The 25,357-nt window shown below is 42.4% G+C and overlaps 1 protein-coding gene across 7 annotated transcripts in view; it reads left to right on the top strand.

The window, feature by feature from the left end:
* The window catches only part of FMNL1 (formin like 1), a 96,267-nt gene that overhangs the window by 57,094 nt on the left and 13,816 nt on the right, over nucleotides 1-25,357 (top strand). For 2 of the 7 annotated variants that reach the window (XM_073004154.2, XM_073004155.2), the window contains exons 6-19: nucleotides 1,197-1,331; nucleotides 4,206-4,334; nucleotides 5,315-5,423; nucleotides 7,374-7,450; nucleotides 8,510-8,603; nucleotides 15,550-15,624; nucleotides 17,762-17,872; nucleotides 18,208-18,357; nucleotides 19,006-19,131; nucleotides 19,868-20,129; nucleotides 21,235-21,573; nucleotides 22,507-22,631; nucleotides 22,738-22,940; nucleotides 23,642-23,876. In XM_073004154.2, coding sequence (XP_072860255.2) covers nucleotides 1,197-1,331; nucleotides 4,206-4,334; nucleotides 5,315-5,423; nucleotides 7,374-7,450; nucleotides 8,510-8,603; nucleotides 15,550-15,624; nucleotides 17,762-17,872; nucleotides 18,208-18,357; nucleotides 19,006-19,131; nucleotides 19,868-20,129; nucleotides 21,235-21,573; nucleotides 22,507-22,631; nucleotides 22,738-22,940; nucleotides 23,642-23,876 — 2,170 coding nt within the window. The remainder of the gene's footprint in view (nucleotides 1-1,196; nucleotides 1,332-4,205; nucleotides 4,335-5,314; nucleotides 5,424-7,373; nucleotides 7,451-8,509; nucleotides 8,604-15,549; nucleotides 15,625-17,761; nucleotides 17,873-18,207; nucleotides 18,358-19,005; nucleotides 19,132-19,867; nucleotides 20,130-21,234; nucleotides 21,574-22,506; nucleotides 22,632-22,737; nucleotides 22,941-23,641; nucleotides 23,877-25,357) is intronic. The other 5 variants (XM_020797985.3, XM_073004157.2, XM_020797987.3 and 2 more) reach the window with 3 other exon arrangements.

Genomic DNA, 25,357 nt, shown 5'->3' with positions numbered 1-25,357 from the left:
AAAGGAAATTATACCCCTAATTTGGTCCTAGGAGTTCTTGCAGATGTACTGTAGCTTTTCTTGTATAGCTGTCCTTCCTCAAACATCAGGTATCACTGGGGGTCCAGATGTTCTCATCTTCCATTTGTAACCCTCCCATATTTCCAAGCTCTTCCATCTTTTTTTAATTACACACACATGGAAAGGATAAAAAGATGGAACCGCAGCATAATGCTTTTGGTTGATAGCTTTCAGAACCCTCATTCTGAAAATCCTGTGGGACAAGAGATCATGAAGGGATTTCTGAATGAGTGTCTGGTTCTCTGTAAAGGGCTCTCAATCTAACAGAAGCTCCCCTGCCCTCATAGCAAAGTGAGGATAATAGCATGGAGCAGCAGCATGATGCTTAAACAAATTTACATGCTTATTTTATGTAACTTTTTCTGCTTCTGCTAGCCATAAGAAGCAAACAAGCAAATGAACACTGTCTGCACCTTTCTGTGGCCTGCTTGTTTTCAGGCTTTTCTCCACTAATGTAAAAATTAAGAATCCTTTTTACAAGCACCTATAGGACTTATTGGTTTAGGAGTCTGGCTGAAGCTTGCATCAGCTTTAGAGAGCAGTGTGCCTCCTCTAAGTAGAGGCGTTACCCACTGTACCTGCTGTGGCTAGAGCTAGCCTGTGTGGCCTTGGGCAAGCTGCACAGTCCCAGGGCACCCCCCTGAAGAAGAGAATCGTAAGCTACTTCTGAGTACTTTCCACCTAGAAAACCCTGAAAAGGGTTGCAATACATCAGAATTAAATTGACAGTACGTAATCCTTGACAGGGGCTGGACTTGATGATCTATAGGGTCCCTTCCAGCTCTGCAATTTTAAGATTCTAAGATGATGATTATTAAATGACATATGCACTGTACATAGAAAGTCTTAACTCCAAGTGCAACTAAGCTAAATCAGCACCTTGGAGAGCAACCTGGCATCAACACTGCCGGAGAGGAAATGAGGCATGAAACATGTTTGGTACACTGATTTGTGAATGGGGAAGGTAACAGTGTTAGCGGTCTGTGGTAGCTGCATCAATTTTTAATCAGTTCAATTGTGTATGCCATTAGTGGCAGACACCTTGCTTGCTTGCTTCCATCCTGTGGCCATCCTCTTGACAAATCCTTCTCTCTGGCCTGCTGACGCACATCTGTTTCTTATATGTGTGGCTGCAGGTATGATATGGACAGCACTGACAATGGGAGCCCCGGCTCCGACAAGGGAAAACCCCTGGAGAGATCTATGGAAGACCTCAGCAGAAACAACTCCCCCACACAGGGCTCCACCAAAACAAGGCACTTCACTGCCAGGTAATAGAATGAGCAGCACTGGGGAACCTTTCTTGACTCCCCCCTTTCTTTCTAATGGGAGGCAGCAAATGTACTGGGGGAGAGGCAATTCAGCTTTTCATTCTCTCCCTGCCCTGCACACTCTTTAGAGGACGTTAAATCAAATTCCTCACTTTAAAGCACATACGGTGGTGCCTTGCAAGACGAATGTAATTCGTTATGCGAGAAGCGTTGTCTTGTAAAAAAATCATCTTGCGAGGTTCCCTATGGGAACCCCGCAAGACAAATGAAATTTTTTCATCTTGCAAAACACGGCCATAGAAGAAACCGTCTTGAGAGGCACCATAGCGATCGCAAAAACCAATTGTCTTGCGGGGTTTTCATCCCGTGAGGCATTCATCTTGCGAGGCACCACTGTACTCCCTTCACACCCCAGCAAACCTAAATGCTCAATTAGCCTTTACTTTTCTTGAATTTAATTTATTTATTTATTGCCAATCAAAAGCTGCTATGGAAGAGTATTTTCCAATACAAAATAAATAACTTGAAATTGAGAAGCCATTTCTGTTCATGTAAAACAGCCTGCCTCCATCGCATAAAAGTTCTTCAGCTGCATCAGAATGAGCAACAGTTAAAAAAATCTGAGTTTTGGAGAGGTATCTTGCTAATTAGGTAGCAGTTATCTAACTGAACAGAGTGATTTGGACCATCTCACTCAGATTCTCAGCTGTGTTTAAAAACAAAAAAAGAGTCTTGTGGCACTTTTAAGACCTGAAAGGAGTGGAATAAGAAGCTTTCAATTAAATTAAATGTTAGCATTGTGGGTTTATGACACTAAACTACTTGTATGGCATCAGGTTACACTAGTAGGGTTTCAGCCAATATCTACTGTCTTTAGATTGGATCTTGGAAAAGTTACATTTTGTGATTACTATTCTGAGAATCCTGAATCTAGCATGGCCACTGGAGAAGGCTGCTTTGTTTTCCTTCAGCAGTGTCTGGAGGGCTCATATTTACTGCTTCTGTGTTCAGTTGCCCCTTATGCAAACTCTGGAAGTCAGTCATATTATATATCTCCATGCTATGCTGAAGACATAATTCATTTGCTGTGTATTTTTAAGTCAAAAGCAGTGTGACTCTTCAATAGTGCAAGCAGCTGTATGGAAAGAGTCCCTTGCCTCTACTCACATGCATGGCTTCCACCCAAGCATGCATATAGACTTATCAGGCAGGGACCAGATGCTATTTTGGAAACCTTTCAAGCATCCTCTCACATGGCAGCTGTTAGATCTTGATTTAGTGTAGCAAATCAGTCAATCTGGTGTTCTGAAAAATCAAACCAAGCCACCTGGAACAATGGCCCTCACTACAGTTAAGTTTGAGAACTACTCAACTTGTTAGTTTATCCTCCAGTTCCTACCCATTTCAGTGGTCTATGATCACGGCCAAAACAAACTGCTATTAAACTCTCCTTCCCTTGCTTTTGACCATTCTGGATACGCTGGTGTTGAATGGATGCCTTCCTTCTGCCAAATGATGCATTGTGGGTTTCTGTTTTCCAACTTCCTCTGTCTGGCTTCTCTTTCTCCTTATTCTAACCCAACACTTCTTTTGCACGCTTCGTTTGGGACGTCATATGGTAGGTACCCAGCCTCTGCTCCCTTCAGAATGGGTGAGGAATAAAAGCATTTCTGCAGTGGCTTGCTTATTTTCTGAGCTCATCAGATCAAAAGAGACAGACAGAAAGCAGAAAGGATGCAAGAGTATGCTATGGACTACTGTACCATGACATTTTGCAAAGGAGGACGCGTGCCCCCCCCTCTAAGAGGCAAATATTAAATGAAGCACCAACCGTTACTTAGTCTGGTGGTTGTATTTCCTCATGGTGCACTGAGGGGGCCTTCCATGATTTGTTAGTCTGAAATTGATTTCTCTTGCATCTGTGAAAGCAAAGTTCATGTTGCTCTGCTAATTCTCGAGGGGTAAAACAAAATGGACACTGTTTTTCTCAAGGGATTTGAGGCCTTGTGGCTCAGATTTCCTAAATATTGCAGTAGATAACAAATACCCTTTGCAAAGCTTGGGAAGTTACTTTGAAGAAGAATCAATGTAAGGGCTTGATGAAGCCATGCATAAGTGAGCTGTGGTAGGCTGATGGTTCTGCAAGGTCCTTACAGTCATTCTGAGGCTAGATCAGCCATTCAGGGCAAAGGAAGGCTCTCTGTAGTTTTGAGGTCTTGGATGTGACAGAGCTTACCATGAGTGTAGGGAAGAAAAGCTAAACATGACTGACTTTGTGACCCCCTAAGCAAAGATTTTCCATCCTTGGGCCCCGTTCAGTGCCAGAGAGAATCCAGAGAGGAAAGAGCTCCTGCCACACAACAAGCCATGCAGGCCATGTCAGTGAAAAATATAGTACAGTGGTGCCTCGCTAGACAGGTACCCCGCACGACAGTTTTTTCGCTAGACATTGACTTTTTGCAATCGCTATAGCGATTTGCAAAACAGTGATTCCTATGGGGGAATTTTGCTGGACAATGTTTGGTCCCTGCTTCGCAAACCGATTTTTGCTAGACGACAATTTGCTTTTCGCTAGACAATGATTTTGCTAGATAGTGTTTTCAGTGGAATTGATTATCATCGTCTAGCGAGGCACCACTGTACAGGAAACAATGTTTTGCTGAGATGGTGGCAGTAATAAGCCACAGATCTGGACCAGAGACTTTGAAATGGTTTCAAGGTTACTTTAATAGCAAGAATAAACTCTTTCCCTGTGTTTCTGAAGCCACCACTTTCCCCTGTGGTTGGGGGATGGAGGGGGAAGGGAAGCATCCACCTGAAGCATCCTATTTTTCCCTCCTGTCCTGCAGGGTTGCTCTCTACCACCTCCTTCAGGTGTTGCCATTTGAACCAGCAGATCCAAACATTCTTTCAACAAGTCCACCCAAGCGTCCCCTCCTCCAGCGCCCCTGGGAGCGAGCAGGACTGTAAGCCTAGGCCACCTGTCAACTCCTACTCACCCCGGTGAGCCTCTCTCCCCACACACAACCAGGAACTTCCCCTGCGAATGCAGTCAAAGGGCACAAGCTTGGCTAGGCAAGGGCATGCTCCCCTCCCCCTTAAGATTTTGTGTTAATTGGCAGGCACTCCAGATACAGAACAGTAGGAGCTCTTGCAGCAGTAAGGTCTGCATGGTCAAAACCCCAGATTATGCAATTTAAAAAAAAGTTCTGTAACTGGAATGAATTTTGTAATCCAGGGTGTTTTGCAGATATTTGCATGCTTTTATTTATTTTTTCGTTGCACAATAATGTTTTGGCGCTATATCTATTTGTGTGTGGTTTGTTGTTGCTATTTTCACTGGGTTTTTTTTCTGTTATGTGCAAGCGATTGGAGCTGATGGGAATAGGGAGTCGGAAGGGGACGTAATGCAGTCATGGGAAAAAGGGACCAGGTCATGCTGAGTGAGGAAGACCCCAAAATGTTTGCCCACCTTTTGTGATTTGTTTGTTTCAGTTCCTTTTCTCAAACCATAAGGTCTAGACATTTTTTTTCTAACACTGAGATTGAAAAGCTCAAATTCTTGGGACCTGAAGAGCAGCTGTCACACCCAACACCAATTGCTATGTCCCATATGCATACAGAACCATGTCAATGGCTTCCCATGGAATATTATCTTATTGTAATACTTTAAGCTGTTTCTGGAACCCCCCTTCCACGGTCCAATGGATCTCAGTCCCCCGGTCTCTTCAGTAAATATGGTTTCCTAAGAACCGGACAGAGACTTTTTGTTAGTGACAACATCTTCCAGGCAGCCTTTGAACTGGTGACCTAAAGTCCAAAGAAATCTTTATGTTGCAGTCCTGCCAACCAACCTAACCATCCCTTCCACCCCAGTTTCCTGCTCCTCAGGTCCTTGTTCTTGTGAAACTCTTTATGCAGTTCTCGATGTTTGATGTCCTTTCTAATTCGGTTGTTTTCTCTTCCCTTTATTTCTACTTCAGATTCAATCCGACACACAGCAGGAAGGCACTGCGGAACTCACGCATTGTCAGCCAGAAGGATGATGTCCATGTTTGCATCATGTGTCTCCGAGCCATCATGAATTACCAGGTGACTGGGAGCAGCCATGCAAAAGGGGCTTGTGCAGCTGTGGGAAATGGGGGTGGGGGAGAGGGACCCATTAAAATGTGCATAATGTTCTTCCTGAAACACACACACATATATGCACATCAGAGATGACTGATGAGATAGAAAGACAATGATCCCTGGCATCACAGTTTATGATGGGAAGAATGTATGTGGGAAACAGAGCTTGGAAAGTTACTTTTTTGCATTACAGGTCCCAGAATCTATTGGTTACCGTACATGTTCCTAGTTTAGGACTCTGAAATCCTATAGGGCAGGGGTCCCCAATCCCCAGTCTGCAGCCCAGTGCCAGTCTGTGGGCTTCCCAGGACTGGGCCACGGAGATGGATTGCCACCCTCCCACACACATGCACGGTGGGCGTGTGTCGCTCATGGTGGGGGCATGTTGCACTCACATGTGAGCGTGACACCCCCCCCGTGAGCACGACATGCCCCCCGTAAGCGTGACATGCCCCCCCGTGAGCACGGGTTCCCCCCCCATGGAACCCGTCCTTCAACCAGTCCGCAGTTCCAAAAAGGTAGGGCACCGCTGCTATAGGGCAGCTGACAGTTGCTACTGAGCTAATTTATGCTTTCAAGCAGATCCTGATCCTGAGACAATACTGAATTAGACAGATTGAAGAAGAGCTAAGAAAGTTTCCTGCCAGGGTTTGACCCTCATCTGCTCCAACTGGCAGCAGGTACCCAAGCCTCTGACAGAGAGCCTTCCACCTTAGTTACCTGACATTTTTAGCTTAGTCTTCCTTAATCTTGTGTCCTCCAGATATCTTCTGTTTTATTGTCTATTATTATCCTTAGCAAATCCAGGTTGCTGAAGGCTGTTCTAGTAGGAGATACTGGGCAATATATTTATATATCTTTTTCATGGTTTCATTCCTATCCCTTTTTCTCTCAAGCATCCAGGTTTTCTGCATGTACGTGATATGCTTTGGTACAATTTGAAAAATAGTGCCGCATGTGCATTTTCCTAATTTCACTTGTTGTACAAGGTTTCCAATTATATAATACTGGTAGAATATACCAGATAGGTGGGATATAAATTGAACGAACAAATAAATAGATAAGTAAGTAAGTAAGTAAGTAAGTAAGTAAGTAAGTAAGTAAGTAAGTAAATAAATAAATAAATAAATAAATAAATAAATAAATAATCAGAAATGTTTTGAAAAATTAAACAATGTTTGATATGACAATTGAAGTTGCCGTAAAAAAAAAATCAAAATAACAACAGTCCAGTATTTGCATGTTGAAAGCTGACTGCATATTTTCTGCTATCTGTCCTTAACACTGGGTGCTGTAACCAGGCTTCCAGATGTCAGTGGGGTAGAAATGAACAGCTAAATTGTACATCGTAGCATGTGTGCATATGTGGTAATTTATGCTTTCAAGCAGATCATGATCTTTCTATGTTAGGTGGTCTGCAGATTTTAGGATTATAAGCAACAGAGAAGGCAACCTGGTAGTATCTGTGTCAGGGGCAGAGAACCTTTGTTCCAAAAGATGTTTTGAATTACTGTCCCACAATCTCTTACCACTGTTAATGTTTGGTAGATCTTTTCGGATTGGTAGGCTGATACATGTTGCTCTACATGTTGCTGGGCAACTCTTTTAACTCTGGTCACTATTGGATAGCATGATGGATTTGGTGGGTACCAGGCTACTATCAGACAAAATTGTAAAGGACAGGTTTAATGTTTTATTTATATACTTGTATGATTTATGTCTCATGTTTTCCCACTAGTAAAATTCAAAGCGAATGTCAATTAGATGCAATCCAAATGTAATAAATCAACAGTCTATTCACAGACCTTTAGTGGAATAAGAGTGACACACATTCCTGCCCTTCACTTTCAGTCATCCAATTGCCTTCACTGGATTCATGTGATCTACCAACATTCTTTCTTTTCCTCCTTGTAGTCTGGATTCAGTCTTGTAATGAATCACCCAACTTGTGTCAATGAGATTACGCTGAGCCTCAACAATAAGAACCCAAGGTAGGACTTCAGACCTCTTTTTCTGACAGTGAGGTCCTTCCCATTAGGGACAGAGGAATTAGTCTTTTTGCATCCCAGTTTAGTTTCACATGTGTTCATCCACATATTGACAACGTTTCATTTTCACATTCAGCTGTAGCCTTTTAAAATGCAAGAACAATGTATCTTACTAATTACTATATTTCAATTGTTAGATATTTCCATTTTTAATAAACTTACATTTTCATCACTTTTTTAAACTATACTTCCCAGATTCAACACTAAGCTATTAGGCTACTGGGAGTTGGACTGTAGCTCCTGATGGGCCGGGTAGCTGGAGGATTCTGGAAGTTGTAGTCTAAAGAAATAACTATTTGAAGCTCAGATTTTTTTAAACAGTGTATCACAAAACATGCATTCATAAATGTGTTTGATCACCCAAATATGTATCCTGCCCAGATTTTGGTGCATGTTCTTTGTGACAAAATTTGATTTGCAAACCCCAAAGGATAGCATTTATGTTCTACACATTATCCGAGAAAGCTGCCAATCAGGTTGGTTTACTTCTAAATGCAAACCAAACAAAATTCTCCACGTGCTACTTGCTGCCAGTAACTTCCTCTATGAAAGAGCTTGAAAAAGTTACTTTTTTTGGACCACATATTCCAGAATCACCTTGCCAACCGTGACCACTGGCCATTCTTGCTGGGGGTGGGTGGTTCTGGGAATCGTAGTCCAAAAAACTAGATCTTGCAAGGCTCTGTTCTTTGGTTCCTATGGAGAGAATTGCTGGATTTGAGGCTGGGGAACAACTTGTACTTATGATGGAACTGTGTTAATAGCAACCCTAATAAGACTTCCAAGGTATGTTAGATATTTAAGGAGTGGTTTTACTAGTTCCACCATCCCTCTGTGAGTTTCCATGACTGAGCAGGGATTCAGATCCAGATCTTCTAGGTCCTAGTTTGTCCGTGTATCCACTATGCCTCACCGGGTATCTCTGCAGTTAAGGGTAAATATAGGTAGGGTTCTGTTCTGGAGTAAGGAGCATTCTTGACTTTGTTGTTCTCTTTGTTTCAGGACAAAAGCCCTGGTGCTCGAACTGTTGGCTGCTGTTTGCTTGGTCCGAGGTGGGCATGACATCATCTTGGCAGCCTTTGACAACTTCAAAGAGGTTTGTGCGCTCCTTTCTGTGATGCTGGTTCATGTGACAGCAAAAGGGGGAATGTTGGGTCCTCCAGATATTTCGAATGATTACCTCCACAATCCCTTAGTATTGACTGCCTTGCCTGCAAGGTCCAGGACCTGACATGCAAAACATTTGGAGGGGCCAGAGGTTCCTTGCCCAAGAGCTAGAGCAATCATCAAAGGTGCAACACAATTGTACAGGTGGATGTTAGTTGAAAATGATAAGGGCTCTAGATGTAATCATCTTAGAAGAGCCCCTCTCTCTGAGTGATAATACGCATTACTTCATTTATCTAAAATTGAGATAAACCAACTCTGATATCTTTGGAGAGCTTATTCTCCCTCTCCCCTCTACATGTCTCCTTCAAGTCCAGTCAGATTAGAATATACCCTCAGGAGAGGCTCTGAGCTTCCTCATGATTCATTGTTTGGGCTTTTGCCCAGTTAGTATTCTTTCACACATATGTAACCTTTCAGAAGGTCTGCACTGGGTCTTAGAAGATTTGTCCTGCTGTGCAAATCATTCATCTTTAGTCTTTTGCATTAGTATCTGTATCAGAACTACTTACCCACAGAGAACATAAACCTGGACCAATGACTCATTCAGAAACACAGGGCCTGGGCTCCTCAGAAAGTGAATACTGTTAATTCTTGCACCTCCTAAAATGTAAGCTTTTTAGGAGGAGTGGTGAAAGGTGGCTCCAAATATCATTCAGAAAAATGCTAGTCAGATGCAGAGTTTGGGAAAGTTGCTTTTTTTAAAAATTTCCAGCTCCCACAAATCTCCCAGCCAGCATGGATTTTGGGAGATCTGGACCATAAAAGGTGACTTTTTCCAAACTCTGAAGATGGGTGTCTGTGTCTGTTGGCACTCACAGGAATCGAAACCAGCTCCATCCATTTTGCTCTGGATTCCTTTGCTGCTACCTTCTGTGCATTTCTCATCCCATCTCTGCATGACTTCGATTGCTGAGAACATGCTCTGCAAAGATGAAAGCTGGGATTGTCAAGCCTTTCATATTCTTGTTAAATATATGGTGTGGTTTTAATGTATAATTTTAAGTAGCTGCTAGAAATGGAAGCTGAAGCAAATTCAGATGAGCACATCCTCTCGCTGTGGTGCAATTTGTGTATGAACAGTATGAATGAAGGCACCTGCTGCTCTTGTAAGGCCAAACTACATGTGTCATGAGATGTGATTTGCACTTGATGCTTAGGGAATCTTAGGAAGCAAATTGCATCTGCCAAGAGAGGGACTGATTATTGAAACAATCCATGCAGGTATGGAGGGGAAATTTAATTCTGTCTGGTCCGGAGGATATTCCTTTCTATGAAGCCAGTGTTCGCACTGGCAGGAAATCCCCCCTTCTGCTTGTGCTTGGTTTTGTCCGTACTAGGCTCCTTAGGAATACTTAAAGAGACTGTAAAACCTTTTGGAAATTAGATGTGAGAGGTGCGATGAGGTGGGCAAAGTGCAGCCTAGAGGTTATATGCACCCGTAGGCCATTTTTGCAGCCTCTATAATTACCCCCTGGGCAAAAAAAGTAGAAAAAGTCAATTTTGTGTAAAGTGCTCCTGAATGTCTATTCGAACAATGCCCTGAAATTTCACAAGTCTTCAACACCTTAAAAAACAAAACAAAACAAAAACCTCCCCAGAAAACCCAGAAAAAAATAAACTTGAAAGCAGTGTTCTAGCAGTTTTGTTTTTGTTGTTGTTGTTGTTTTGCTCACATGGGGATTGGGGTAGAAAATTACCTCCCCCCCCCCCGATCCTCTGAAGTTGCTCATCCCTGGGGTGAGTGAGTGAGCAAGAAGGGAAGGGAAACTGGTGTCTTTAGCCATCATGCTGTTACCTGTAAACTGACACAGGAAGGTGTGACAAAGGGATTACTTAGGTTACATAGGGTAAAACGTGCCCATAAACCAGGCAAGCTATACCAAAGTCTTTGGAGAAGGAAGAAATGGAATCCAAGCATCATATAGGAAGGCATAAACCCGATCTCATTCCCAACACGCTTGAGTAAATTGGGTCTGAGGGAGGGGCCGCACTTGACACAGGCTTTCTTGCGTATGTTGAGAATTCATAGTTCTGCCCACATTAAGCCATATTGGAATTCCTGTTCAACTGTGCCAGTGTAGAGGTGGCCCAGAGATCTAGCTGTTAATGTTTTTGTGTGTATGTGTGTTTAATATATTTACTTTTAACCCTTCTGACTGTCAAAAAATGATGCGTTTGTTAGGGAGGTCACTCCTCACCAGCATTAGCTATGTTCATTATGAGGTGAATTTTGATCACTTCTCAAATGAAAAGCATTTTTAGATTGGTTGTGCCATTCAAGCTACATGGCTAAAGAAGTATTTTTAAACAAAAACAGACATTCAACATGATCTTAGACCAAACTCTGGTTGTCACGCTATCTCAGTTTATCTCACTCTCTTTGCACCATGTTGGCAGGGAAAAGCCTAAAAGAAACTATGGTCAGCGTTTCCATAACTGATGGGTCTCTACGCCATGACTGCTTGTGTAATCTTATTTTCTTTTTCTTGATTAGAAGCTAATGGCCTGTGCCTTCCCCTAGTGCTGCTGAATTGAATCACTCATCAGCAAACAGTAAAGTACCTGCTTTGACCACATCAGCTCCTCCTCACTGCCCATGAATAGCCCAGTCCTCAGAATGTTCCTGCCTTTCTAAGGACTATGGAGGACAAAACAGTAAACCGACTTCCTTCCTTCCTTCCTTAACCCCCCCCTCTCTTTTGCCTGTTCATTTGGGAAAAACCCATCCTGAATAATCAGGTTGTTTAAAGCAGCATTGTTCTCCATAAGGAGAGTGAGGCCTGAAATTTCAAGTAAAATTATTTGGACATTTAAAAAAAAAATTAAGTGTTTTGGGGGAAAAATAATTTTCAAAAAAAGATATTATTTGCCTGGGAATGTCTTGCCAGGCCTAAAAAAAATTCCCCAAAGCAACTGAAGAGTGACAAGAGAGGAGAGCTTTTACTTTTCTGAGCTTTGGGGTTTCGGCGCTGGGGCACCTACCTTTTTCTCATTGTTACATTTTGAGACAGAAGCTTTTTTTTTGCGTTTGAAGAAATTAACTTCTCAGTCATATCTTCTAGATGGACAGATAAACGTGTCTCTGACTCCAGTTTTTATAGTGGACACCTCTTTGGATATGTTATTACTGGAATTTCATTCCTTGGCACCTGACCTTGTCACTAAACAGAGTATACACACAGCCTGATTGATGCTGAAGGGTAGATCTTTGCTCAAAACCTAACCTTATAAATGTTCCTTTTGTATCACGAAAGCTTGATAGGGACAAACACCCCTTGATTCCTTTCCTTCAAAAACAAAAGATGGAAATGAAGTTCTCCTCTTCTCTCTCTCAGAGTGGGCAGAAAATCACTCTCCACAATTTTAAATATGAAAACACATTCTGTAATTCTGGTTCCCCTCAACATTCTGTTGCACGTACTATCTGTGACACTCTCCTCCCTCCACCCTTGCCACCTTCTCACCATTTCACTGCCCTGGTGTTTATTTCTTTGTTTAAATTTCTGTGCCTTTTCTTGTTTGCATGACCAGCTTTCAAAAATAAGGATTAAAAACAGCAGAAAGCATTGAAATACAAAAATCCAATTAAAAGGAGAATATGCTGACGATTCATAAGATACCTTTGATACAGCATCTCATCAGAGACCCAAACATTTATTTATTTTACTACATTTCACTAGTGAGTCTGTGAAGTGTTAGTTACTTGCACACAATGTAGCTTTTTTCCAGCAGTTCAGCTGCCAAAGAGCCTGCTTTCGCTCATTTCAAACTCTTGTAAGGGTGTAATATCATCTTGGGTGAAACGTTCATTGGCATTGAGGGCTCCAAGCAAACAGGTGGGAAGCGAGCAAATGAAAGGCAGTGATCCCTAGGAGAAATGCCTTCATTTTCCACCCTGCCATCTCCAATCCACCACCCTCATCTAGATCAGGTATCTGTCATAGTCTTGACTACAGACTGTAGCCGTTGTAATCTGAGGAGTAGTAATAACATTTTAAACCAAAGGAGAAGCTTGTATGTAAGTGGTGCTGTGTAATATTACATGTTCTGGAAGACGTAAAGCTACCCTGCATGTCTCCTTGGCCACTTATAGAAATGTGTATCTTTATTAAACAAAACCAACAAGATTCTTCACTTTACAACTCTGCAAAAGTCAGTAGAGCTCTCCCAATGGAGAGCTGAAATAATGCACATGACATATTATACTTGCAGTTACATCTATGTCTTTTCCTCCCCTCTCTTCAATACCCCCTTACTTTCAGAATGTAGACAGCAAACTCCTTTTTCTGCTTATGTTCTTCCTCTCTAAATCCTCCTGCCCAGTTGGGATAGTAACAATAACTGCAAATCTTCCTTGCTTCTTTTTCTAAAGGCTTGATCCTTTTCTGTCTCTGTTATATTTCTTGTATCAACTCATTATTCTGTATGTGGTTTGTGTGTGCGCGCATGAATGTGCATGTGTTGACTATTTGTTGGACTTAAGCCAAGGATAAAAATAAATTTAAATCTGTCAGCTAGGAATCTTACACATGCTCCTGGGTTGGTCATACATAGTAGTTCTGGACCTGGCCTACACTTCAAGGCTGTTGTAAAGGCTAAAAAATGATAAGCTCCATGGGTTTCTTGGAGAAGGAATTGCATTCAAACATTATAAAGTAGCCTAAAATTAATTTCAGTTGTTTTGCTACTTGCTATATATTACTGGATGACCTATAGGGGGAAATTAAGCATTCTGTTCAAATACAACATCTTTTCACCCATGTTACCAGAAGCAACATTGAACTTATTTTGTATACTGTTTGTCTGCATTCATTCTTAACATGGGATACAAAGCAGATGGGGGATTCATGTTGAATGTGTGTTTTAGGCAGTGTAGGTTTCACATTTGTGCAAAAATCCAAAGCTTGGGTCACAGATATCTTTGTATCGCAACTGTGCCCAATCATGAACAACTGGAGTATACTCCTGTACTGCAGTGAGTCCTGGACCCTCTGTGCATGGCAGGAGAGGAAGCTGAACACGTTCCATATGCGTTGTCTCTGATGCGATTTTGGTATCACCTGGCAGGAAAAGTTCCAAATAGAGTAGTCCTAGAACGAGCTGGAATTTTTAGCATGTAGACATTACTGAAACAGCGATGTCTACATTAGCTCAGGCATGTCATGAGAATGGGTGAAGGTCAGATTCCAAAAGATCTCTTGTATGGAGAATTAGTGCAGGGAAATTGCCCCAGAGGGAGACCACAGCTGCGATACAAGGATATCTGCAAGCGGGATCTGAAGGCCTTAGGAATGGACCTCAACAGATGGGAAACCTTGACATCTGAGCATTCAGCCTGGAGCTTGTGGTTGCAGCATGGCCTCTCCTAATTTGAAGAGGCACTTGTTCAGCAGGCCGAGGCAAAGTGGCAGTCCCGAAACCAGCAAAATCAGGGAGCTGGACAGGGGACAGATTGTATTTGTCTTCAGTGTGGAAGGGATGGTCAGTCTCGAATTGGCCTTCTCAGCCATGCTAGACATTGTTCCAAGACCTGTATTCAGAATACATTACCATAGTCTCTCGAGACTGAAAGATGCCTACACATGGGTTGCTTAATTAGGTTAGGCCCCAGTGTAGGCATTTTATTTATTTATTTCTTACTTATTGGATATATTTGTGTCCTAGTTTGTGGCCTGAGGTTACACACACTGAAGGAGGAGGGGTTTAGTAAACGAATAAGCACAAGAAAGATATCCAGTTTATTTCCACCTTCGGTAATACAAAGCTGGCAGTGCTGGAACAAAGAGCAAGCCTTCATCAGATACAAATAATGTTTTAAAACAGACATGTCTTCCAGCCTCTGGGCAGTATACTTATACAAAAAGAGTTTGCAGTTTTCTTCACCTTTCTTAACTGCAATTCCTTTGAAGAAGTTGTGACCATTTTTAAAGACAGTATTGGGCTTGGCAACCTGGAGGAAGTAAAGTAAGGCAGCAAAGATTAGCTTGGCAGACAAGATGACCTGGCAGGTAGACAGGCTGGTTAGCTAGTAGAGCAAGAAATGTAAAATCAGTCAGGGAATAATCTAACCTGTTGACAGGGGTGTGAGTGTCACCCCTGTCAACATCCTCAGATGCTGCATACCCACAGCAGAGTCAGAGGCTTCATACGCCAAAGGAGGGGTTTGCATTGCAAGCTTGAGGCCATGTTTGAATCCATTGACTAACTCCCATCAAAACAAATTCTGCCAAAAAAGGAGAGCTCATTTCCTGCTCCTCTAAGCTGCATGGGTGCCTGGCTGCGCAGTGTTGTATTGGTGCTCTGCCTCCACAGTTAGTGTTTGCTGTTCATTTGGTTCTGGTCATGGCCGGAACTTTGCATGCATGGGGCAGGGTTTCCACTTAGTGCTGGTGGAAAATTAGAGAGAACTTTGCCTGGAAGCATCTGAGAATGATAATTGTCCAATAAATCAGGGTTTAGAGCTCCCTCCGGCCATCTCCAAACCTAAACCCACAAAAACGAAATATAGAAATGGACTTCGAGCAACATGCAGTGTTTATATTTCATACCACTTGTTCATTTTTAGGGGTTGGTGCAGCCCCAAGTGGTTCTTGGGAGCAGAAGATGGGTCCTTTTGCCCTCCAAATGCCCCCACTGCTACAGGACTCAGTGAGCTTTTCACTTGAGCTCAGTGGGGCTGAAAGCTGCAGTATCAGTCCCTGGCCATCTGCCATGCTGGTGCCAAAGTATAATGAAGCTGAAGCTGTTTTGGGTGGGCTGGTCCTATGCATGAGTAAAATGTCTAATTCTGGCCCCAGTGTCCTACAGACGGTTGAAGTGACAAGGCAGGTCAGTGGCCAACCAAGCTGGCTGTACCTCTTTCTTCTTCATAGGTGTGCGGTGAGAAGAATCGTTTTGAAAAGCTGATGGAGTATTTCCGAAATGAAGACACCAACATCGATTTCATGGTAATGTATGGGGCAGGGATGGGCATTTATTAGCCTCTTGGCTTCAATTACTGTGCCTTTTCCAACACTCCCTAATCCACATGTATATAAGACACAGGTAGCCATACCACTAGGGCAGAATGAAGTGATTGTCTTAGGCAGCAGGTTCGGGCTATTGTGGATGGGAATGAATACTATTTTGTTGTTCTTGTTATTGTAGTTTTGCTGCCACAAAGAGGGATAGATGTCTCTGTGGTTTTCTGTCAGTTATATCACAATAACTCGTCAGCTTCAGGTACTACATCCTTTGAACTATGTGGCAGGGGTGATCATGAAATGGCCTCTCTCCTTCAGAAGGGAACATGCCAACTGTGTGGGCAGAGCAGATAAAACTTGCTTTTCCCCTCTCTCTCTCACTTCCATTTGCTTCTTTGGCTTCCAAATTTGTCTCAACAAATCGTATCACCATATTGGAAACATTTTGATGACGGTCCACCCATCAGTTCTCTATCAAAGGAGGGAAAGTATCTAAGAATGCATTTAGCCAATCAAGTTTTATTTGCTGGCAGAATGATCTTGTGATCACCAAGTGATGGAAATTGGTTGTGGGAAGAGTACCAGTTCTTACTATGTAAACTAGAATTTGCAAGGCATCAAACTTAAACGCACACATATCCAATGTATTCTCAAAGGCTTTCACGGCCGGGATCCAATGGTTGTTGCAGGTTTTCCGGGCTGTTTGGCCGTGATCAGGATACAGTATATCCCTTTTTTCATTTTTTGAAAGTCAAAGAAAATGGGGAATTGCAACCAAAAATGTTTCTCTAACTCTAGTTGCCAGTGCAGACCCATTAAGTCGATGAGGTTTCAATAATTTATTTAGTGGGAGTTACTTTAGTTAGGTTAAACCGCGGAAGCCTCTGTGCTGCAAAGTCAGAAGACCAGAAGTCGTAAGACTGAATCCACGTGACAGAGTAAGCTCCTGTCGCTTGTCCCAGCTCCTGCCAACCTAGCAGTTCGAAAGCATGCAAATGCAAGTAGATGAATAGGTACCACCACGGTGGGAAGGTAACGGTGTTCCGTGTCTAGTCACGCCGGCCACATGACCATGGAAACTGTCTACGACATATGCTTGGAAACAGGGAGGAGCACCGCCCCCTAGAGTCGGACACGACTGGACTAAATGTGAAGGGTAACTTTTAACTTACTTCAGTTAGGACTAGCAGTTGGATTTAGGTCAGCAGGTTCCATCTGTGTCCGGGTATCACTAATAATAAATAATAATTGCATTCCATCAAGTTGATTCTAACTTACAGTGACTCTTTGCACAACTTTCTATGTGTAAAGTACTTAGAAGTGGTTTACTTTTCCCTTCTTCTGTGAACACTGTGAGACTGTGCAGCTTGCCCAAGACTGCAGAGGCTGGTTCTCCCAAAAGGCACAGTGAGGAAGAAAATTTCAAATCTCTGGCTCTGCAGCCAGATACCTAACTCACTGAGCTATCCAGCTGGCATAGTCCCACATCACTTGGCAAAGGTTGGGAAATGAGAAACATAGTGTCATCAGAGCATGGTTTATGACATACTATCTAAGGGATTAGGAAATGCACCGTTTCCATTTGTGGAGTTACCCCTAGCATTGCATCACGTCTGCTGTGGCCCCAAGTCAAACACAAAAACAATTAACTTTTAGAACTATTTTTAATGGTGTAATGATTTGATTTTATTGTTCAAGCTGAAAGTGAAGACAAAACATAATCAATTAACACAGTCTATAAAAAGAAATTACGATACTGCCAAACCAGTTTAGTCATATTAATACAGTGGAGAGCTATGCAGAAGAAGTTCATATAAGTTTAAAACAATTATCATATACCAATAAGTTTTTATTTTAATTTCCATGGGGTTCAGAGTTGGCAATAGAATGTTTGAAATGTCTGCCTGTCTACTGATTTATTTAACTGACCTGTATTTCCAAAGAAATGAGTGAAAACTAGACATTGAAACTCTGCTGAAAGTTTCTATGACAGGATAGTCTTGGGCATCAAGAACAAGGCAAAAAATAAAAAAAAATAAAAAAATTACAAATTGACATTCCCTAAAATCAGATGTGTTTGTTTCTGTCTTCCTACACTCCTGTCCTCTTTCACAATGTTTAGGTGGCTTGCATGCAGTTCATTAACATTGTGGTTCATTCTGTGGAGAACATGAATTTTCGTGTCTTCTTGCAATATGAGTTCACACAGTTGGCACTGGATGAGTACCTAGAGGTAAGAAGAATGTCCCAGGCCTCTCTCTCTCTCTCTGTATTATGCTTATCCATTCTCAGCTGATTATAGTTACTTTTTGTTAGTCTTCTAGCACACTGGTTCTTAACCTTGGGTTACTCAGGAGTTTTGGACTGCAACTCCCAGAAGCCTTCACCACCAACTGTGCTGGCTGTGGTTTCTGGGAGTTGCAGTTCAAAAACATCCGAGTAACAAAGGTTAAGAACCACTGTTCTAGCATTCCTTACCTAGCAATTAGTGATTCTGTCATGGCCGCATGACAGAATATGCCCTGGTCCTGATTTTAATGTCAAGCTCTCCCTCTTCTACCTAATCAGAGGCTGCGATATACAGAGAGTGACAAGCTACAAGTGCAGATCCAAGCCTACCTAGACAACATCTTTGATGTAGGTGCTCTACTAGAAGACACTGAAACGAAAAATGCTGTTCTGGAGCATGTGGAGGACTTGCAAGAGGAAGTTTCCCAGGTGAGAGTGCCAGCTAAGTCATGCACCTTGAGATCTTTGGGGACAATGCTCCTAACATGGATGTGGGGCCGTGGCTCAGAAAAGAGCTTTGGCTGGAAAAGAAAGCCTTTCTCACTCCACAGGCCCCTAAAGGAAACTGGATTCAAAGTCATATGACCTTCTTCAGCATTCCACATGCACAAGTCTCAAATTCCTATACTTGAGCAAGCCGGGGTGTCTGCACTTTATTTGTTTGTTTGTTTATTGGATTTTTATCCTGCCCATCCAGACCAAGGGTCTACTGTTGCACTCCCTGCCTATGCTGTTGTTCTGCTCAGTCACTCACTCACACTTGTTCTCTTTTGTTCTGGCTGTTATGAAATTCTTTATTAACACGGGGCTGGCCCTACCATGAGGTAGTATGAAGCACCTGGGAAGAGGTGCATAATGGATAGAGTTGTACTTGACACATGTCCTGGCCTCTGCCAGCTAAGCTAACCTAGTACACTCAGTCAAAGTGTGATCTTATTGAAAGAAGATGAAACTCCCAATCTGGTCAGTTTTTAAGTACAGTATAGAATTGGAGGGAGAGGAAGATGTCTTGTCCTTTGCCCCAGGCAGAAACATGCCTTGATCCAGTCCTCCTCAAGGAAACATTTCTCTTCACAGCTCACAGAGAGACTTCAGGATGCAGAGAATGAGTCTATGGCCAAGGTTGCTGAGTTGGAGAAACAGCTGTGCCAGTCACGCCGTGAGTTGGAAGCTGTGAGGGTGAGGAGCACAAATGATGAGCAGGTATGGCACCATCATGGAACAGTCTGGAGCTTCAAAACATTGCATGTTAAGACAACAGCTCCACAGATATCCTACCCAGCATTTCCTCATTGTAAAGAAATTGTATGTATACATGTTGCAAGGCTTTGAGTTATAAGATGGGAGAGAATTATAAGAACTATAAGGCGTGAAGGAATTGTACATCCGTGGGGTGAAGGGCTTTTACCAGAGTAGAATGCAACATCAGGCTGGCATCCAGCTAACTGATGTTTTCACAAGTAATGGAAACTCTGATTGTATACAAAGGGAGGGAATCTAAATTGATAATGTTTTGTGCTGAGGTGAATATTCCATGGTTTTCTGCTGGTCCTTCATTGCACAGTAGTGGGATGTCAAGATTCTTACTACAGTGATTGACAAATGGAAGCTGCTCTTTGTTCCTTCAGAGGGGAGGGTGTGTTTCCAGATGGGAATATATTCCCTGCAGTTGTGAGATGAACAGAAATTGTGTAAATATTGTTGCAGCAAAAACAACAAAAAGGAGTGAAACTTTGAAATGCACCAACTCCCTGTAATGCTGAACTTATCTTATTCAGCCTTAAACTTTGTTATTTTTTTATTTTGTATGATATAATGTAAAACCCCACCCCTGACACATTCAACATGCCCATAAGATATAGGATTTAGGACGTCCCAAATGTTCTGAATTTTCCATTCCACATTTCATGATTTCCTAATCCCAGTCTCTCTTTTTTAGAACTCACAGGAGCAGGTCAACAAGACAAAAAGTCCAAGGACTCCCCCTTTATTACCAAAACAGCCATCTCAAGGGGCAGAAGAAACCCCATCATACTCTGCATTGGAGCGCAAACTAGAGGAGCTGGAAGACAAAGGATTAATCCGGATCCTGCGTGGACCTGATGGAGATGCCATCATGGGTATTGAAGTCATCCCTGTTGTGGTGGAAACCACAATAGCTTCCTCCATTACCATTGAAGCCCCTTCATCAACCAGCACAGGTATGGTATCCCATAGAATGACCTCCAGTTTAACCATTCATGGCAGAGATTGGCAGTTCACAGTGTTTAGCTCCTACTGGGCTCCACCACAGTGAGAAAGATCCAGTGGTATGGAGAACCTTTTCAAATACTCCCATATAAAAATATAACTTTCTGTACTGAACGAACATATCAAGGAGAAAAAAGAGCGATCTTTCCCCTCACTAAACAATAAGTGGGGTGCATTTGATTTATGGATTCCTCAACAGGTCACATGAAATGGTACAAACCATCAATCTTTGACCAGAGTTTGGAAAGGAGATTTCTTTTGACTACAACTCCCAAAGTCTCCCAGCTGGGGAAGAGAAGAACTTCTTCAAGGTGTTCACTTGACCATCCTGATAATTTTTGTCTTCTCTGGGTTTTATATTAATTTAGAAAGGTAGAAACTGATTTCTTTATACCAACCAAAGTCACTTACTTTAATGTTCTAGGATGTTCTGTTCATGCACTCCATATGCCTGAAAATTTACTTATATTTTTTACTTGTTGTAATGCTTGAGCGGGATCTGAAGGCCTTAGGAATGGACCTCAACAGATGGGAAACCTTGACATCTGAGCGGTCAGCCTGGAGGCAGGCGGTACATCAAGGCCTCTCCCAATTTGAAGGGACCCTTGTCCAGCAGGCTGAGGCATAGAGGCAGTCCTGAAACCAGCAAAATCAGGGAGCTGGGCAGAGGACAGATTGTATTTGTCTTCAATGTGGAAGGGATTTTCACTCTTGAATTGGCCTTCTCAGCCACACTAGATGCTGTTCCAAGTCCTCCATACAGAGCATATTACCATAGTATTCGCGAAGGCTTTCACGGCCGGGATCTAGTGGTTGTTGTGGGTTTTTCGGGCTCTTTGGCCGTGTTCTGAAGGTTGTTCATCCTGATGTTTCACCAGTCTCTGTGGCCGGCATCTTCAGAGAACTGGAGTAGGAACTCTGTCCATGGAACTCTGACCATAGTCTCTTGAGAATGAAGGATGCCTTTATAAATGCTTGAGCAAAACGTTTTTTTAAAAAATCCACAACTGCTTATAATAGGGAAGCAATCATCTTACCTGCTTCTTTTCTTTCCAGATTTTCCTTCTCCATCCACATCCCCAGTTCCTTCATCTGCTCCAGAAATCCCGCCGCCGCCACCTCTGCCATTTGCTGAAGAAAGCAGCCCCAAGGTTATCCCACCCTCTCAAGTGGAAGGCTCACCTCTGGTACCACCTCCTCCTCCCCTAGCACCACCCCTTCCTGGGGCCAATGAGCCTCCGCCGGCTCCACCACTTCCTGGGGTGACAGACACTGCCCAGCCACCTCCGCCACCACCACCACTCCCTGCAGTGGATGGCCCAGTTCCTCCTCCTCCTCCTCCTCCTCCACCCATGGCCAATGGGGCCAATCTGCCCAGTGTTGCAGGGAGTTCAGGTGAGTTGAATTCCTTTTTTGAAGAGAATACTTCATATCCAGGTTCTGTATGAGTAATGCACTCTTCTATGTACACATTTATTTCATACACTTACTCACTTTGCATCATTACTTTGTACACACACAAAGAAAAAAATTATATTTTATCCAATGAGTTTTAATCTTTTAATGAAGTAACTAAATCTTTTTAAGAACAAACCAATCGTATTTTTAACAGATTATTTAAAGTCAATGTGGTGACAAACATTCATAGGCTAGAATCCTACTGGCAATTTATGCTTCCACAAGGGAAATTATGCAAGCTACAGGAGTAAATTGCCACTCATTAATGGGGTACTGAGCTGGCTGGATAGCTCAGTGATTTAGGTATCTGGCTGCACATGGGTAAAAATAATATTTTTACCCCTGTGTAACATCAAAATGAATTTATAAGTTAAAGACATCTTTTTGATACATTTATGTAAGCAGACAGCATTAAGTAAACAAATATTGTGTCTTTATTAATTTTATATAAATTAGGGCTACATTCTTGAAAAGGGGGAATCATGAGTCATCCCATTTTATTTTCACTGTGTTCCTCAGGCAGTTTATGGTGCAAGAGAATGAATCTCTGCAGTGTCTCAGGGAGATGCATAGCTGAATGTGGGCTTTAATGCAACTCCTCCTATTTAAAGGCCATCCTTGTATCAACATTAGCTGAATCTTTCTTCTGGATCCAATGATCTGAAGTAGAACCTGATAACTGTGCTTACCTTCCTGGGTTGCTTTCTCTAACCGACCCCAAGTGGATGACAGCTGTGGAATTCTCCTTTTTAAATATCTAATTCTGTCAGAATGGTTTTACCTATAGATAGGCTCAGAAAGAGAGAAGTCTCCAATTTTGGGTGAAGGTGGTACATATAGATTCTCACAGGCTTGCTTCTCCTTTTGCAGCTGTAAAGATCAAGAAGCCAATTCAGACAAAATTCCGAATGCCCATCTTCAACTGGGTGGCCCTGAAACCTAACCAGATCAATGGGACTGTTTTCAATGAACTCAATGATGAGAAAATCCTCCAGGTACCTCCAGGCTGAGTTTTTTAATTCTCCTTTCCTTCTTTTTGTTCTCCTTCCCTGGTTATCCAATCCATGCTGTATGATCATTTTTGACTTCCTCTTGGTGCAGGAGCTGGACATGAATGACTTTGAGGAACAGTTCAAAACCAGGGCTCAAGGCCCTGCCAGGGAAATCAGTACTTTGAAGGCAAAAGTGGCCCAGAAGGCCCCCAGTAAAGTGACACTGATTGAATGTAACCGGGCAAAAAATCTGGCCATTACACTCCGCAAAGGGGGGCTCACCATTGACAGCATATGCAAAGCCATCCAGACGTGAGTAATAGACAGAAACTTAAGAATCTTTTTTCTTACCAATTCAGGTTCCCAGTAGGGTGGATAGAGGTTGAGATAGTTGTTTTGGATTACAGAACCCAGAAACCAAGGAGTTATAGTATAAAAAGTGACCTTCTGAAGTTCTCCTGCACACATGCATGCATACTGAGGCAATGAAAATTGAAGGTATTCTTGATTTAAAAGGTGGGTCAACCAGTAGGAATTGTTGATGATTTAGTAGGACATGAGTAAAGTAGCCTTTGTACAGGTTCAGGGGAAGAGTGTTCTGTAGTAGAGAAAAGGTAAAGAACTTGAGAAGTTTGCGTGGGGGAGAGACACCTGATCCACCTTTCCAGCATTTACGTTGACCTGATACAACCTGCCACCTGAATTTTAATTTTCTTGTTTTGTTGCTGGGATAAACTGGCTCAATGGAGCTCCATCAGTAGCTTTTGAAATATTATTTCAAACACTGTTAAGAAATCAAAACCATTATTGTCTATTGTTTTAAACCCTGTTAGGAGATTAAAATCTGCAAGTTGGCATAGTCACCGGAAAAAGGGATGAGGGTCTTGCTTTATGTCAATGACTGGAAGTTGTGGTACTAATGAAACATTATAATGAAGCTGATTTTCTTAAGAAAGCTCGGTGGACAACTCTCACCTAACCAATAAGTCCTCACTTGTATTACTTCCATTCAGGTATGACTTGCAGTCCCTCAGCCTTGATTTTCTGGAGTTGCTGATGCGCTTCATCCCCACCGAATACGAGCTGACCATGATCCGCAAGTATGAGAAGGAGCAGCGTCCACTTGAGGAGCTTTCAGATGAAGACCAGTTCATGATCAAGTTCAGCAAGATACCCCGCCTGGCAGAACGCATGAACATCATGACCTTTCTAGGCAACTTTGGAGATACCGTACAGCTTCTCCTGCCTGTAAGGAACTGATAGGAGCAGCTCTGTAGTGACTGGGATGAAGCAATGGGCAGGGGGGCGGAATGGGGAGGGGGGTGGGGGTGAAAGAGGGAAAGCTGTGCTGGCCAGGTCCAAAAATTCAGCACAAAAAGATGATGGTTATATATTGTGATTTTTCAATAGGGAATACTTAGCACACTTTCAGGATGTAAAAATGTCTATCAGCTTGCTCTGGTGGCTTGGCGTGAGCAGAAGGCAACATACAGCTTCTCATAGGCTGAAGGCACACGGCCAAACACAGCAAAACGCATTCATCTGCTCTGTATTGTTGGGGCAGAGAGAGAAAATCGGGCACATGTGGGATCAGAAGCAGCAATTAGGAGTGTTTTTTTTTTTTTAAATTAAGCAATTGCATTGGTAATAGGAAGAAATTCTTCAGGTAGGGAGGTAATTAGTGTATTTCAGTTGTGGTCTCTTGAAAAGATCACAGCCACCCTTAACCCACTGTTGGTGCTCAGTTGTGGAGAGGAGAATGTCTGTTTGGAAGAGGGAATTTCAGCAGCAAAATGAGGCCTCCTATATGCGAATTATGGTTGAGGCATTGTCCTCTTCCATGGAAAGAATTTTGCCCCCCCCCTTTTCATCCAGCACACCTCATGTGTGTTGAACTGGGAGCCAGCCATGGGTACAGAAATTGCTACTAATGACAGCATTGTCTTCTGGGCACCTGTAGCTCAGGCTAACTGCTCGCTGAGGCATCGCTAAGCCTTGCCAACTCTGTGCGGAATTCTGCTTGGTGGTCCAAAGTGAAGAGCTGCTGTGTTAAAAGCAGAGCAGGAAAAAGGATCCACAGCATTCATCACTTGTATTTAGAGTGCTTGTGGGCCCATGCCTTTGCAGGATTAATATGACACAACAAGCAGGACTGTCTAATACTCAACTCCTGGCATACCGGGCAACTAGAATAATAATACTTAGGAAACACAGCCTTTTGTGTTTTCTAAGCATTGGGGGTGTGGACCTCGCACTGGAATTTTGGGTGAGACATACCCAGCCTGTCTGACCATGAGTTTTCTGCCTAGTTTATGTAGAGTATATAAATTCACAGTTTGATGATTAAAAATCAGAAATTTCTTTTTTATATATAATATTTTATGAATTTTTCAATATATCTACATTTAATTCGTGCTTGTAAAATATTGTGTTACATGGGTTGCTTATAATTATTTGTTTTTGCATCTTGGTGTCTTAATTGTCCCTTCAGAAGCTATACATTTTTTAAGCATTTAAACCAATCGTATGTGTATTTTAGTGTACCATGTTGGCTAGTACAGTATCATAATATTGCTCTCATAGTATACAATGTTCTCAGAATCCTCTAATAACATATCTGGTTTCAAATCTATATAATTTTAAGACAATTTAACCAACCAACTTTGTATTTTATATAAATAATTTTCTTCATATAATTGTTTAGCCATTTCTATCTCCACATTTTCCGT

The sequence above is a fragment of the Pogona vitticeps genome, chromosome 6, assembly GCF_051106095.1.
Source record: "Pogona vitticeps strain Pit_001003342236 chromosome 6, PviZW2.1, whole genome shotgun sequence".
NCBI classification, from domain to species: domain Eukaryota; kingdom Metazoa; phylum Chordata; class Lepidosauria; order Squamata; family Agamidae; genus Pogona; species Pogona vitticeps.
The sequence above is the reverse complement of the archived record's forward strand: the minus strand, read 5'-3'. Positions and strand labels throughout refer to the sequence as shown.